The sequence below is a fragment of the Asterias rubens genome, chromosome 3 (assembly GCF_902459465.1).
Source record: "Asterias rubens chromosome 3, eAstRub1.3, whole genome shotgun sequence".
In the NCBI taxonomy this organism is placed as follows: domain Eukaryota; kingdom Metazoa; phylum Echinodermata; class Asteroidea; order Forcipulatida; family Asteriidae; genus Asterias; species Asterias rubens.
In genome coordinates, this window is record NC_047064.1 from 8,321,294 (window position 1) to 8,337,889 (window position 16,596).

The window sequence follows — 16,596 nt, forward strand, 5'->3', positions numbered from 1 at the left end:
ATCAAACTAAGGCAAAAATAATGAATCTATACCCAGTGCAGTCGCAGTTTCAATGTGGCAAACGTGTTTGTAAAACTCGTGACGAACACACTTGACCCTAAAATATTCGCTGCTACTTAACGCCAATAAAGAAATAAAAATTACAGACCACGTCCTCAAAATAGATTGTGAAGTACACATTGTAACGCCCCTTAGCATAGAAACAAATAACAAACATTTAGTAAACGTACTCTTCATTTATGGCTTTCGGCAAGTTTCGATCTTTATGTGAGACAATAATTATTGCTGCTAGTTTCTCTGAGCATTGGTTGTTACTGTACGTCTGACTAAGCTGTTCCTAATACATCGTTGTCGTGTTTTCATTTTGATCGGGTTGTTTCGTCTACAATCGCTATGGACTCATTCAAGTTTGTTTCATTATTGATGATATCTATCCACGTAAGTCACATACTAATTATTGCTTTTAAAACTACTTACTCGTTCAATGCAAGCTGGTAGATGATGTACTATGCTGCCGGCTACTGAGCTATCTGCACGAAATGTCGTTCATTATTGTTTTAATTTTTAGTTTTGAAAGATAGATGATTATGCTGTTCGTGATTACCTGATTATGCTGTTTTTCCGTAAAAAAAAATGAAGTCATATAATTATGGGAAAACTGTCTTTAAGATCTAAACCTAACATACTTGTCCACAAGTCTACCTACGGCCCAGTTTGATATAGTCAAACCTACATGTTTTGTTGCATGAACTAAAATAGGTATGTGTTGTGGTGAAGTCAAGTGCTGTGATATCATTCAAACTGAAAAGCTTCAGCAACCCCGACCACTCGGAGCTGGACGGAGGCTGTTGTGACCCACGTTTTTTCAGCTGTGGATCTTGTGATAACTACTTCCTGATCTGCCTTGATGATGCCATCCTGGGGTAATATTTTTGTTTCAAAAGCAGGGTTTTACGCTTTAAATGGTCGACATTTAAAATAGAACTTATTACTCTTACCGCCTGGCAACGCAAAAAAAAAAAAGAATTAAGATGAAGTGGTTGCTCTGAAAGAGTAACTTGTTGTTGCATGCAATTAAATAGTTATATATAGGCATACAGGAAATGTCAACTAAAATATACATAATTTGATCAAAACGTTCGGCCTTCGTTTTACCAGAAAAATCAACTGATATTTTCTGTCGGGTGAGAATAGCAAACAAAAAGTAGCCTACGCATACGGGATTTGGGGCATTCCATTGTGAGGTAACATAATATACTGCTACCCATAATAATACAGACCATGTCCCAATTTCATAGAGCCGCTTAACGGCAGGCAATGTTTGTATTGCTTAATGTGGCAAACACAGTTCCTTAAACATTACTATCCATGCTAAACGTACACCTGTTTTACGATCCTAGGCACGTAAACAAACTGCGCGCGCAAGATTTTAGATCGTTTGCTTTAGCAAAAAAGAAGAAGGTAGGCCCCCTTATGACACAAGGGGGCGATATAAATGCAGAGTGACGATAAAAAAATTCATCGCCTTCTATGTCTTGTAAAATGTACTATTTGTAATGGTTCAAAGCGCCCCTTGAAAGGTTTACACACTAACCTGACAGTAAATAAGAAGACAATACACTGCGCAACATTTCTGAAGCATTTTAGACACTCGTCCGCTTCGCTCAGCTACAAATACAAACACACGTAAAATGCACACCGCTGCGCGTCACACCTCCATGGTCACACTTACATTGTTTTGCAGTTATGTTGCACTGTGTGCATAGCCCAATTGCATATGGCTGCTTAACGGTAAGCAAATTTGTTTGCTTAACGTAGCAACCCTATTGCTTAAGCGTAGACCTATTTCACGAGCGGTTGCTAGCTTGAAAGTAAACAAAAAGAGAATACATTGTACAACATTTCTGAAGCATGTTATACATTATTTTACTTCGCTACACCTACCATACAAACACACGTACAGTACACACCGCTGTGCCGGTGTCAGATGCAATTGTGTCCGCCATGCAATACTGTCCGCCCGGACACTTCTGCATATGCAGTCGTGTCCGGGGTTATAAAAATACTGTCCAGCGGACATAAACATGACAGTACATGTATGTGCGCGCGTAAGTAAGCTGAACATATTCACGTATTAAATGTTATTATTGCAGCGAAAACCCAACGGCCGAACATTTTCCATGTCATTAATGACTCAAAAGGCACTTAGCTTGTAAACAATTGGCAAAAGGTGTTCCGTCGACCAAGGGCGTTTAATTTACTGCAAGGACGGTTTTCCATGGGGCGGACACAACTGCATATGCAAATGTGTCCGGGCGGACACAATTGCATTATGCAGCAGCGTCTGGGCGGACACGATTGTTTATGCAAATCCGTCCGGCGAACATTATGGCATAGGCAATAATGTCCTCCGGATAGAAATTTGGCTTTTTGCTTGATTGCTTGCCGCTTTCAGCAAGAAACATTGCTTAACCAAGGCTACGAAATAAAACATTTGCTAGGTGCGCACGTTAAGCACAAAATCGACCACTAAGCAGCTCTATGAAATTGGACCCATGTGTGTACCTACATTTTCAGGTAGACTTTAAAACAATACGCAGTTTCACGGAGGCCAACCAAAAATGCACTACATGTCTAGTTACTAAAATTGTTGCTCTTCTTAACTATTTCAGTTTTTATTTGTTTGTGTAGATGTCTTAATCGGTTTTGGAAGAATTTGGCATTATACATAACGATGCTCTTATTGATGTTTTTTCTTTATTTTCTTCCACAACTGCATAATACAGATCGAACGATTTCAGCGACTGTGGCATACGGACCATCGAGACTGACGTTGTTTACACAGATAATGATGAGTTCAACTTTCCCGCCATAGTGCCAGACGACATCCCAAACCCACTGGCCATTAGCGTCTTGAGATGGCAGGTGAGAACTGGAAATATTCAAGTAGTTAAAAATCCTGCTAGATAAAATTAGCAGGATACCAGTCACAGATTGTGACATGGTAGTTTGGTTGGTAACTTTGTTCTGGTTAGCATAGTTTTCTGTTGTGCTTAGCCCCGATCTTACTCTAGTGGAGCATACCTTTTCAGTGGAATGAGCTGATTGTGTTTTTTCCAACTTCAAATCATTGAAACCAAACCGAGGATGAAAAAAAAACGTACGTTTCCTATTTGCATGTACAATGACGTGGTGTCCCTCTGACACCCCGGTTCAAACACCACCTGGTACTATGTGCATTGGGTTTTAATATTATACCTGACTGCCATGGTTTTCTCTGAAACAACTCGTTTGGGGTCTTCCTCCCACAATCATGTGAAACTGAAACTTCAATCGTTGTCTCTTCCCCGTGGAGTTTATGGGATTAAATTCAAGAGTACTTTTATATCTTACTAGGTGAATATTTTGTTTCCAAAATGGTATTGTTTTAACCTTTTTTTCCTCGTAACTTATCTCTATTCAGGGAGGAATGCGAGTAAAATTACAAGTTTGGGATGACGATGGAAATGGTGATGACTTAATTGACGAGTCATTCTTGAACATCGTTCAAAGTGCAGCCGTTTCGCAGTCAAGTGCCCAATGGACAGAATACAACATGGGAACACACACGCAGTAAGTAGTGTTTAAAGGAACACGTTGCCTTGGATCGGTCGAGTTGGTCTTTGAAAGGTGTACGTAACCGTTTGGTATAGAATGCATATGATTAGAAATTTTATATTTTTAAAGTAGAATCAAATGATCCACACAAGTATCACTCGAAATTGCGTGGTTTTCCTTTTACCTCGTCGACAAACACGGTCGGCCATTGTATGGAGTCAAATTTTTGACTCCAATAAATGGCCGACCGTGTTAGTTCACAGAGTAACAGGAAAACCACGCAATTTCGAGGCAAATGTGTGTGGATCATTGTGCTCTACTCTTTAAACATCGATCTCACCATATGCATTTTATAACAAACGGTTACAGACGCTTTTAAAAGACCAACTCGACCGATCCAAGGCAACGTGTTCCTTTAAGTGGTCAAGTTAGCGCATATAACACGTATTCTCTTCTCTTCATAAAGACTTGAAATTGGGCTCTCTGAAGTTTGCTCTGGTTGTCCCATATGACTTCACTTTTTTTCAAACGCTTATAAAGAATAACTTCATACAAATATCGCATCATAAATAAAGCTGCTTCATATAGGCCAGTTAAATCCATTGGACACTTTCTGAACAGAACAAAAATTTAAAGTTCACAGATTTACAAATAACTGATCTGCCTTTCTCCCCTAAAGGGACAGGGCCCGCGCAGTGGCTAGGGTTCGAGACAGGGGGGATGTGCTCGCTCTGGGTCGGAGGCCACTCCACAAGGGTTCTATATGGCAAAGGGGAGGGGCCAATGTGTGCCATTAACTGAACCGGCGCCTTAATGCCTGACATACCGGAGCGTAACCTTTTATATTTTTCCACCAGATTAAAATTGCAATATTATTTTTGTTTTTTCAAACATAATTTTATGTCGTTGCGGTACCCACTGACAAAACATAATATTCGAACAGCCTCATTTCCCGGGCAACCTCGGTAGTCTAGTTGGTAAGACACTGCTCTAGAATTGCAAGGGTCATGGGTTCGAATCCCACCCAAGTAACATGTGTATGATTTTTTTTTTTTTTTTACTCGACTCGGAAAAGTGCTGGATATACAGTGCTAACACACATCGATGTATGGGTAAAAACCCAAATAAATTTTCTCTATATATTTATTTATTTAGTTAGTTATTTATTATGATTATTATTGGTATTATTTATCACGCATACTGGTATGACTGGTAATTATCCGGATTTTCGATGATATTAAACTCAAAAACGTAATCACCTTTTGAAATGAAATGTTCACAGTTTGGTTTTATTGTTTGCATCTACGTTTCGATTTAAGATTAAAACTATCGAGCGGTTTTAAAAACCATATTATTAACTTTCGCTATAGGCCTATAGGCCTATGGTCAGTTTTGAAATTGATCCCCCTTCATTTTATTCTGACTTTCTGTTTACAGATTCACATTCCAGGTGAAGGTGAACTGTGTCAGAAACTATTATAATTCGGACTGCAGCGTGTACTGTTCTCCACGGGACGACGCGTATGGGCATTACACGTGTGATCAGACTACTGGGGCTAAGCTATGCAAACCTGGCTGGCAAGGTATGGTTTACCTATCTTGAAATACTATTATATATTATTGTGCATCCCCAGTCATGATTTATGTTCCGAAAGCCCAAAGGAAACATAATTTGTCAACACTTATTGATGTGGTAATAGTAGTTGTAGTAGAGCCAATGCTTTAGAATAAATTTAAGCCCATTTGCTGGTTAGAAAGTGGTCTATACACACGCTCATTGAGTCAGCATTTGAAACAAATTTAAACAAAACTAGCCAACAAAATGGAAGGGTACGTTTTTTATCTTTGAATAAATTTATACGGTTTGCTTGTCAATTCATGATTTCTGTGTCAAAAGTATAAACAAATTAAATACAAAAAAAACACTTAAAGCCATTAGACACTTTCGGTACAGAAAAAAAATCACAGATTTACAAATAACTTACAGGGTTTACAGAAGGTTATGGTGAAAGACTTCTCGTGAAATATTATTCCATGAATGCATTACTTTTTGAGAAAACATTAAAACAATATCAATTCTCGATATCGAGAATTACGGATTTTGTTTAAACACATGTCACGACACGGCGAAACGTGCGGAAACAATTGGGTGGGGTTTCCCGTTATTTCTTCCCGCTCTGATGACCGATTGAGCCTAAATTTTCACAGGTTTGTTATTTTATATAGAAGCTGTGACACACGAAGTGTGGGCCTTGGACAATACTGTTTACCGAAAGTGTCCAATTGCTTTAAAGGAACGTTAGAGAATTGGTAAGAAAACAAAATCGTAAAGATCACAGATTCACATCAAACTTACACGGTCTTGTGATGATGATAGCAGAAAACATCCTTTGAAATATTTCTGCCTGAAATGTCATAATTTGATGAGAAATAACTAACTTAACCTTGCGTTTGGGGTTTATCGCTCAGTGAGCGTTTTATTCATTTTTTTTGTTTGCACAAATGTCATGTAAAAAGTGTAATCGGCTTTGACTATTTTCTCGTGACCCAGATGGCCGATCGATCTCAAACTTCTACAGGTTTGTCAGTTTATGTATATGGTGGATTACCTAAAGTGCTTATACTGCCAGCAACTGTTTTGTTAGCAAAACCAATTCTGTAATGTTCCTTTTTTAAATGGGACAATAGTATTTTTAGTATATAGCCAGCGCTTTAGATTATTTCAAGAACGTGGTTTTATACACGGTTCTGGAGTCAGCATGTGGAAAAACTAATTGAAACAGGATTATCAACAAGTATATTTATTACACTCAGTTAACTGAGCATTGTTTTTTTTTTTTTTTTGTGTTTGTTACAGGTGAGCAGTGCGACCTCGTTTTACATTATTGCGAGGTCAATCCATGCCTAAATAACGGCACTTGTAATGACTTTATCGTGTTTTTTAACTGCACTTGCAATCCCGACTACATCTACGTCGATGGTTTATGTGATGAGAAAGACGACTGCGCACATCATCCTTGTCTCAACGGGTCAACGTGCAATGACCTAATTGGCAACTTCTCCTGTACATGTGCCCCGGGGTTCGAGGGAGATTTATGCAATGTCGATGAGGACGAGTGTGCTAGCGGGCCGTGCCGAAATGGCGGGAACTGCACGGAGGGTCAACTGGGTATGTTTAACTGCACATGTCCGGCCGGGTTTGATGGAGTTTTATGCGAAACAGACACTGATGAATGCCTATCTGATCCCTGTGGTATCAACTCGACCTGTGATGACGTGGTGAATGGATTTGTGTGCCATTGCAGTCTTGGTTTCGCGGGGAGATTATGTCGAGATGAAGTGGACGAATGTGCTTCAGGGCCGTGCCAACATAACGCCACATGCTTAGATCACGTTGGTTACTTCGAGTGTAATTGTTCTGATGGGTACTTCGGTGAGCTTTGCGAGGTGGGTTACGACCTAAATCCATTAAAACAAATTGCAATTTTATATAGAGTAACCGAGAACATTGGATGAATGTCCAGTGGTGAGACTGTAGGAATTGCAATGAAAAGGTTGTGGGTTCGAATACCAAGCTAACCGCTGTTGAAGTATCAATGTCTTGATTTGTGCAATTGATAATTATGTAAAACCAATGTGTATGTGAATGATTGGCTGTTGCCAGCCGGGTGTTTATATTTCCTTGTGTGAGTTGGCCGAGTTACATTGACGGGAAGATCGTCTAATCAAACAAAAAACAAACGAACAAACAAACAAACAGATCACCATCCCAACTAACACCCCCCCCCAAAAAAAAAAAAAAAAAAAAAAACCACGAAAACAAACAAACGAACGAACGAACAAACACACAAACAATTTACCTTGTATTCCTAAGGTTGATATTGACTTCTGCGCGAACCTGACATGTGCAAACAACGGCACGTGTCTGGATCAAATAGACGGGTTTCACTGTCTGTGTCAGAGGGGCTTTGAAGGCGTCATGTGTGACGTAGAGACTGATGAGTGCATGAGTCGGCCATGTTTGCACAACTCCACGTGTCATGATCTGCTAGCTAATTACAGGTAGGTGTGGTTTTCTTGTGGTTGAATGAACACATCTTATATCCCCATCGGTATTTTTTTAAGGAAATTCTTTTATGCTCCTATGGTACTTTTAATGATTTCTGGATCTGGATATTACTGCACCTATGCAACCCTTAAAAGCTGTCAAGTATTTGTTGTGATTGCAACCAAAACAATTTCATGTTTTGGGGGAAACCCACTACTGCATAAAATGACAATTCCCGTATAATATGCATTTGTATATAGCACTTATAGCTAAGATGTTGGAACTTTGTGAACTTTAAACAACTCTTGTGGTTATGAATTAGCAAAGTCAACCAGCATACTTACCCTTCGGATATCAACACAAAAACACATGGAACTTAGAGACAGGACATTAATACGTGTACTGTTATGGAACCTGTTTTTACTTAATGTGAAAGCAATTTATTTTATTTATTTTTTGAGAATATTATAAAATGATTTTTCCCGAATTAGATGCATTTGTCAGGATGGGTACGAGGGAACCAACTGCGAGGCGGACACGGATGAGTGTGTGAGCTCCCCATGCAGGAATCAGTCGACTTGTGTTGATCGAGCTGCTGGCTTTGTCTGTCTGTGCCAAGCTGGTTTTCAAGGCATCTTGTGTGATATTGAAGTCGACGAATGTGTGAGCTCCCCTTGTTTCGACAATGAAACGTGCATTGACATATTCAATGGCTATAGGTAAGAGGTAATACATAATGATTTAGGACAGAATGCAATTAAAGACACAGGACACTATTGGTAAGTGTCAAAGACCAGTCTTCTCACTTGATGTATATCATCATATGCATAAGGGAGCCGTTTCTCACAATGTTTTATACCATCAACCTCTCCCATACTCATTACCAAGTAAGGTTTTATACTTATACTTATTTTGAGTATTTACCAATAGTGTCCACTGCCTTTAATACAATGTTTGGTGACGACTGGTATATACAGTACACGTTTTTACTGAAACCATTGAAAATAAATCAACAGGCTGCTTTCAGAGGTGCATCGGGTGCACTCTTAAAACTTACGGGTTAAAACTGACCCAGAGTCGGGTCCCACTGAACCTGACCCAAAACTTGTTAAACACCAAATTTTGACCAGGTTGATGGGTTAAATTGACCCATTGGTTGGGCAATTGACACTGATTATGGGTAGAGTATAAACTCTGGCCAAGGAATTGTTCGGGTGTGCCATCTTCATCTAGCCTATACACTCACATACACGGTGCACATGTAAGTTAAAATATAATTTGTGGAAAACCTCAACATCCCACCAGGAACAACTATCGACAATTGTTTTTGTAATTAACGCTTGGAATTTTGCTGGATTGTTGTTTGTATATTAAGGTGCGATGACGGTATGGACGTATGTGCCAACAACCCATGTCTTAACGACGCAACGTGCATGGACGGCGGTATAGATTTCAGCTGCCGGTGTCAGGCAGGTTACCGCGGCAACTTGTGTCAATGGTATATCAATGAATGCGAGAGTTCTCCATGTCTGAACGGCACATGCTTAGATCTTGTGAATGGCTTCCAGTGTGACTGCGCACCTGGATACGACGGAACTATCTGTGAGCATGACGTAGATGAATGCGCGAATTCCGTTTGCACGTACGGGACGTGTGTCGACCAAATCAACGGGTTCGTGTGTGTTTGCGTGGTAAGCGTAATTTGTTCTGACATTGGAAACCATGTAATAGTTTGTGTACCTTTGAACCTTACTGATTGCAGAAGTGTACAAATCAGTTTTGGAAGTTGCATGTCGCCAACGTTTTAGGGGCTTGATGTGTAAATCATGGTGTTCAAAACAAGAGTAATTGCTTGTTATGATACCACCTTTAAGTTCTGCTCTAGGGTAAAGGCACTGGACACTTGGCAATTAAACAAAAAATGAATACAAATCTTAATTAAAACGTTTACTTGGTAACGAGCAAGAATAGCTATTGATATTAACGAACAGTCTGAGCAACGGGACCCTATGAAGTAGTTGTTTTTGAGAAATACATAATTTCTCACTCAAATATTAAAAGACGTCAGGCCTGCAGCCTTTAATTTAGCCTTTGAAAGCAGTGACAAAATCACACAAACGTGTGCACCATTGGTGTTTTTTCTTTCATTATTCTGTTGCAACTTCGGTAACCATTTTGAGTCCAATCTTTCACAGATTGTTTTATTCTGGGCAAATGTTTTGATGCAACAGGAGAGAATACTTATCTTCGACAACTACCAAATGTGTTCAGTGCCATTAAAGAGTAGAGATGTAATAAAATAAATGAATACTTTTGTCTCCACTTGCAGGAGGAGTGTATGAAAGGTCAGTGCGACAACGGGCAGTGCATTTGTGAGTCTGGGTACGAGGGTGATGATTGTAGCGTCCAGATTGACTATTGCCGTAGCTCCCCCTGCTCAGACGGAACATGTGTTACATTAGTGAACAGTTTCAAGTAAGTAGTTATCCACGCAGTAATAACAGTGAATCTTTAAAAAAAAAATTATTCAGTTTTCAGAGATTCAATCCAAGAAAACAAACACTCTTAGCCCGGTTTGATCATGGGTGAGACGAGTGTCGGTACCTGTTTGTTTTAATTGAACAATGTTCTAGTATATTTTTTACAAATAGCAGTAAAGAGAACATTTCGGTTAATTAAACACAGACTAGAACTAAAATAGTAAATGTTAATCAGAAAGGTTGTAGAGAAAAACACAACTAAAAAACTCAGCTCAATTACAGTGCCGTGTCATATTATCGTGCCAAGCTAATAAAAACTCATTTTTGGGGGTTTGGAGAAAGAAAAAAAACTCCAAACCCACTTGACTTCATTTAATATCGGTCTTTTAATGCCTGATATTTACATATCTGTTGATTTCGTGTTTCTATGTAGGTGTGAATGTGGGCCTTTTCACCAAGGCGACCTGTGTGACGTGTTAATAGACAACCCTTGCTCAATGTCCCCCTGCGTTAACGGTGAATGTATAACGTCAGAGGAGCAACCTAATGGTTACCAATGTACTTGCAAAGAGGGGTTTTACGGATTCACTTGTGACGTAGGTAAGAACGACAAACCATAGCTATCTTTTGATTCCATTAAAATCGAAAGCAATGACAAGTTTTGTCTTGCAGGCAAAGGCCACGGCCGCGGTTGCATTGGTCTCGGCCTTGGTACCATGTACACTTGAATATTTTCCAAAAGGTACCCTCTTGTACAATGAAAATGGCCAAGCATGTCTTGTATAACTACAGACATGGAATGTGAATGCGTCACAACATGTGCCCAATTTCATAGAGCTGCTAAGCACAAAAATTTGCTGAGCATGAAATGTTTGCCTTGATAAAAACAGGATTTCCCAACCAAATGTCTACGTGATTTTCAAGGTAAGCATACAACAGCTGAATGACAGTAACTAGGAAAATCCTGTTTTTATCAAGGAAGAAAATTTCATGCTAAGCAAATTTTCGTGCTTAGCAGCTCTATGAAATTGGGCCCTGCTCTAAAATATTATTGTTCCGAAAACAACAACTAAAAATACACTTACTTTAAAGACAGTGGACACTATTTGTAATTGTCAAGGACCAGTCTTCTCACTTGGTGTATCTCAATATTATGCATAAAATAACAAACCTCTGAAAGATTGAGCTTGATTGGTCGTCGGAGTTGCCAGATAACTATGGATGAAAAACAAAAACCTTGTCAGACGAAGTTTTGTACTTTCAGATGCTTGGTTTCGAGACCTCAAATTCTAAACTTGAGGTCTCGAAATCAAATTCGTGGGAAAACTACTTCTTTCTCGAAAACTAGGTCACTTCCGAGGGAGCCGTTTATCACAATGTTTTATATGATCAACCTCTCCCCATTACTCGTTACCAATTGAGAATTTGTGATGATATCAATTGAGGTTTTGTGATGATAATTATTTTGAGTAATTACCAATAGTGTCCACTACCTTTAAGCAAAGTATACGTACTGCTTAAAGAGTTTCTCTTAGACTAAACCCCAGTTTACTTTACTTGTTATATAGAGCTGGGGGTATATGGTTGCGTCATTTTCTGTGATGGGATACTCAAGGATGCTCAAGCGTTCCAGAAGAACATGGCCTCTCTTCTTGGAACACTGCTGTCTACATTCGCACGGTCAACAGAGGACAGCATTCAAGTAGAAGTAGTCGATATAGAGGAATACATGAGATCTGACAATGGGTGAGAGATAAAGATATGACTGAAAGGAAATAAGAGCTATTCTGGATAAATCGAAATAGAAAACGAAGTTTATTTACATTTACTGTTTTATTTAGGTAGTTTCGATGTTCAAGTGTCATCCAAATGTCATCATCGGTCAGTGACGTCATTACACTTTTTTTAATATTGTGAACAATACTCCAAAATGGTTGATAGAATTTTTAACAAGAGTTGTATTAGTGTATTGATCTAATCTTAAAGACAGTGGACACTATTGGTATTATTGTCAAAGACTAGTCTTCTCACTTGGTGTATCTCAACACATGCATACAATAACAGACCTGTGGATATTTGAGTTCAATCGGTCATCGAAGTTGCGAGATAATAATGGAAGAAAAGAAAAAACCCTTGTAACAAGAAGTTGTGTGCTTTCAGATGCCCGATTTCGATACCTCAAATTCTAAACTTGATGTCTCGAAATCAAATTCGTGGAAAATTACTTCTTTCTCGAAAACTACGTCACTTCAGAGGGAGCCGTTTCCCACAATATTTTATACTATCAACCTCTCCCCATCACTCATTACCAAGTATGGTTTTATGCTAATAATGCTTTTGAGTAATTATAAATAGTGTCCACTGCCTGTAAGCTCAGTATCCTGTATAAAGATTATAAAAACAAATAACTGAATTAGTTAACAAAACAATTACAGCATTTTCACCAACTAATTTTCTTTTCTGATATTACAAAAGGGGTCCTCTTTCCCAGGTGACATTCGTTGCCCGGTCTTCAACTGAGTATCTGCCCAAAGTGACGGTGGAACAAAGGGTCAACAACGCTCCAAATGACTTAGTGAGCGAGCAGCTTGGATACGATGTATATAAGGGTAAGGCGATACCACGGCTACTAACAAGGGAACAACAGGTTAGTTCAACTTTGAAGCTGTATATAGGTGGCCTGATTGGTGCGAACGGTTTTTGCTTAAAGGCAGTGGACACTATTGGTAATTGTCAAAGACTAGCCTTCACAGTTGGTGTATCTCAACATATGCATAAAATAACTATGGTGGCCCTAAAGGGACACAGCCAGTCGTGAATATTTTTTGCGACTGGCTGTGTCCCTTCAGAGCCACCATAAAATAACAAACCTGTGAAAATTTGAGCTCAATCGGTCATCTAAGTTGCGAGATAATAATGAAAGAAGGAGACACCCTTGTCACACGAAGTTGTGTGCGTTTAGATGGTTGATTTCGAGACCTCAAGCTCTAAACCTGAGATCTCGAAATCAAATTCGTGGAAAGTTACTTCTTTCTCGAAAATTATGGCACTTTAGAGGGAGCCGTTTTCTCACAATGTTTTACACCATCAACCTCTCCTCATTACTCGTCATAAGAAAGGTTTTATGCTAATAATTATTTTGAGTAATTACCTTTAGTGTCCACGGCATTTAAAAGTATATAATTTCATTTGGAATGTGTTGAAATCTCGGTTCGAATTTCTAACCGAAATGGAGTTTGGATATTCATTCCCATAATGCAACTTCAACAGGATAGCTCTCAATACTGTAACTGGGCTTAATCGTTTATGTAAATGCAGTCTGTATCCGTATCGTTTTACCTTTAGGTTAAGCGCACTGGAGGTGGGTTACTTTGAGGCACCCGTCCTAAAGCCACACAGTCTCAATTATTGGGTTTCCCCAATCTTGGGGTTTTGCAAAAAATTATTTGTAGGTACTGAGAATTTGACATCTTGCCCTGCTTTACCTACCTCGGTTCGAAATCCAATGTTGGCATTAAAGTTCTTTAAAAATGTAATTAAGCTGTGTTGCAGTATTTTATTCAAATAAAAATGCATGTGTAGGCCTACCCCTAGTTGTTTTTCCCCACACAGACATCCAGCACCGAAATATTACACACATTGTACATTATTTTGTGTAATACAACTAGATCAAAGTCAACGATTCGGCCTGGAAATAATGTCACATGGTATGAACTTAATTGCTATATATCGACTTTGACATATTTTTGACATGTGTTTATGTTCACTAATAGGAGACATAATTAGAACTTGACCCGACATTATAATTAACATAACAATATTATTAAATCGTACATTTATCTGTCACAGAGTTGGCCGGCTACCCATTGGTATGTCTTTCTCCTTGTTACGATGGGTTCAGTTTCCTCCATTGCAGTAGGTATAATCATCACACGTAAAAGACGGTATGTTAGACTTAAAATTTGAGTCATTGGTCTTTGGCAATCGGGTGTAATTTCAAGTTTAAACGACGATGAGAATTGGACTTAATTCTGCTGACAATATAAAAGGAGAACTCTTTACATGTCAACTTAAGTTGATTAATCGACAGGTGGTCTGAAGAAGGAAATCGTTGCTATGAATGTAAGCTAACTCTTAAAAGAAACCAAAGATGTATTTGCTTTGTGGCAGTTATGCTTTGTATTCTCCAGGATGACAAATTTTCACAAGTTCCTGTTTTCACACGCTCTTTGCAAGTCAATACGCTATACACCCGCATGCATTCTCTTCAAGCGTTTATCTTCTTTGGATTTGTCTTTTAACAAAAAAAAACACAAGTGCTATTGGTTGAAGGAACTGATAAATCTATCATTGAGATTCTGCATTATTTTGCTTATTGTTTGCATACGAAATCCTTAGACAAAAACCCTTGTCCAATACGATTTCATTGGACTTCTTCTGGTATTCTTTGTAGCCAGTTTGAATGAGGTAGGCTTGGCTTTCAGTGACCTACGTCACAAGCAGGATTGCAGAGCTTTTGAAGGGAGTTATACATTTGGTTAGCACTCTTTTAATGATTTAGCAATGGAAACTTGTTGTTTAGAAGCCTGGATCAGCTTTCGGTTTTTATGCCGCGAAAAGTGAATATGCGAAGCGTTACTGCAGTAGCGATTCTCAGACTCTTTATTCATGTAAGGGATTATACTTACTGCATAGATTTTACGCTCCCGACATAAGGGTATGTCTCAAAAACGCAAATAATGAGTTTTTACGTCTTAGTTTTATGTTATACTGTACATCAAAATTATACATGTAAGATTGAATCAATCAAACGGCTACAAGCACCAAAGGTATACTTCGCCTTTAAAAGCTTTTTCCACCGGTCGTTATATATTTGTTTGTTTTGGTATGTGTTTCTTCTCCTATAAATAGCTCCCTTACTATAAATCCACCGGACGAATGTCACATCAACGAAGATGACGGTCAATACAGCACCGTGGAGACAAACTTGTCCAGCCCAGAACATCTATACACTGATGACCAGTCTGACTCCGGTTCGGTCACCAATCCCGTGTATGACGCATCCTATGAGAATTGCTATGCGACAATGAAAGGAGATGCTGCCGAGTGCGACGCCAACGAAAAACCGTGTGCGAACAACCCAATCAGAGCTGATTTCAGTACGGGCGAGTAACAGTATAGTACGCAACCAAGTGCTTGTACTAGAGAGAGGGGATAATGAACACTATACCTTTCTCATGCTGCCTCCATCTTGGTCATGTTCCTCGTATCGAATAGCAATAATGCATGCTAAACATGATTTTGCAAATAGGAACCAGACCAACCTCGGTTTGGTTACATTGGTATTAATGTGAGAAATTTAAGATGGCTGCACCTTGATAAGGGTCTATGTGACACAATACGGTCCTTTGACGTTTGAGTAAACTTATACAAAAACTTCCGTTTGTTTTAAGTTAAGTTGTATATCTTCATCCGTGGATTTAAAGGGAATACGTACTTTTTCCTAACAATCTGTTCACAGATTTACATTAAAGTTACACAGTTTGAAGATTATGATATTAGAAAGCTTCCCTTGAAATTGCACTTCCTGAGGTGCTGTAGTTTTTTAGAAATGAGTAAAAGTAACAATTTTCGTGAGTTTTAGCATGTAAAATACGTATTAACCAGTTATGCTATGGTTTTGGTACAATATCATAACTGGTTAAGACGAAAATTATGTTGTGACTTGTTTTACTCAGTTCTAAAAAACTACACAACCTTAGTTAGTAATTTGAAGGGAAGCTTTCCACTATCATTCTCTTCAAACCCTGTAAGTTTAATGTAAATCTGTGGACATTTTGAAAAAGTACACGAATCCTTTAAAGCATAATTCGTTCAATAGATGTGAGGGCAAACGTGTCTTCGTCAGCAAGGGAATTTGATTTCTGTAAAGTAACGGGTTTCAATAAATACAGTGCGCTGTATTGGCAGGATACCAGTTACTAATAACTAGATGCAACCTCTGTGAAACTGGACCTAGGTTCTTGACCAGTCAATGGTTAATTTTCTCGCAAGTGTTTCCAATCGGTCATAATTTGACTACAAAATACTATTCTTAAAATGAAGCTTTTTTACAAATAATGCCAGTATACACCAGGTCAGTAAAGTTTATTCAGACGTATATAAAAGCCATATCGTAATAAGTAAGTTTTCGTTTTTTTAAACCATTTAAAAAAAAACGATTTTGTATTTGTGGTGGACTGGACTCAAAAAGTTGATTTTATAAAAAAACAAAAAGGGGAACAGTGAGACAAATTTTTCTTTGGCATAAACAACGGACTTACGCGACTCTCCTGAAAACGTTACTCTGTGGTTTTCAATTTCTTTTCTTTTCAAAAACTTGGCAATCAATGAAGCTGAAATTTCTACAGATAAACTATTATAGTGAGTAGGGATTCATGGGCCAAAAAAACTTGATCTACAAAAGGTACT

At 38.6% G+C, this 16,596-nt stretch overlaps 1 protein-coding gene across 1 annotated transcript; it reads left to right on the forward strand.

Annotated features, from left to right (window-relative positions):
- Positions 1–400: 400 nt before the first annotated feature.
- Positions 401–15,298, forward strand: LOC117288040 (fibropellin-1-like). The gene is made up of 15 exons (XM_033768723.1): positions 401–438; positions 760–923; positions 2,787–2,925; positions 3,464–3,612; positions 5,035–5,180; positions 6,455–7,044; positions 7,472–7,659; positions 8,137–8,364; positions 9,021–9,336; positions 9,975–10,120; positions 10,559–10,725; positions 11,694–11,871; positions 12,601–12,772; positions 13,975–14,069; positions 15,037–15,298. The coding sequence occupies exons 1-15, from the start codon at positions 424–426 to the stop codon at positions 15,296–15,298; spliced, it is 2,955 nt and encodes a 984-aa protein (XP_033624614.1). The 5' UTR covers positions 401–423.
- Positions 15,299–16,596: the final 1,298 nt, after the last annotated feature.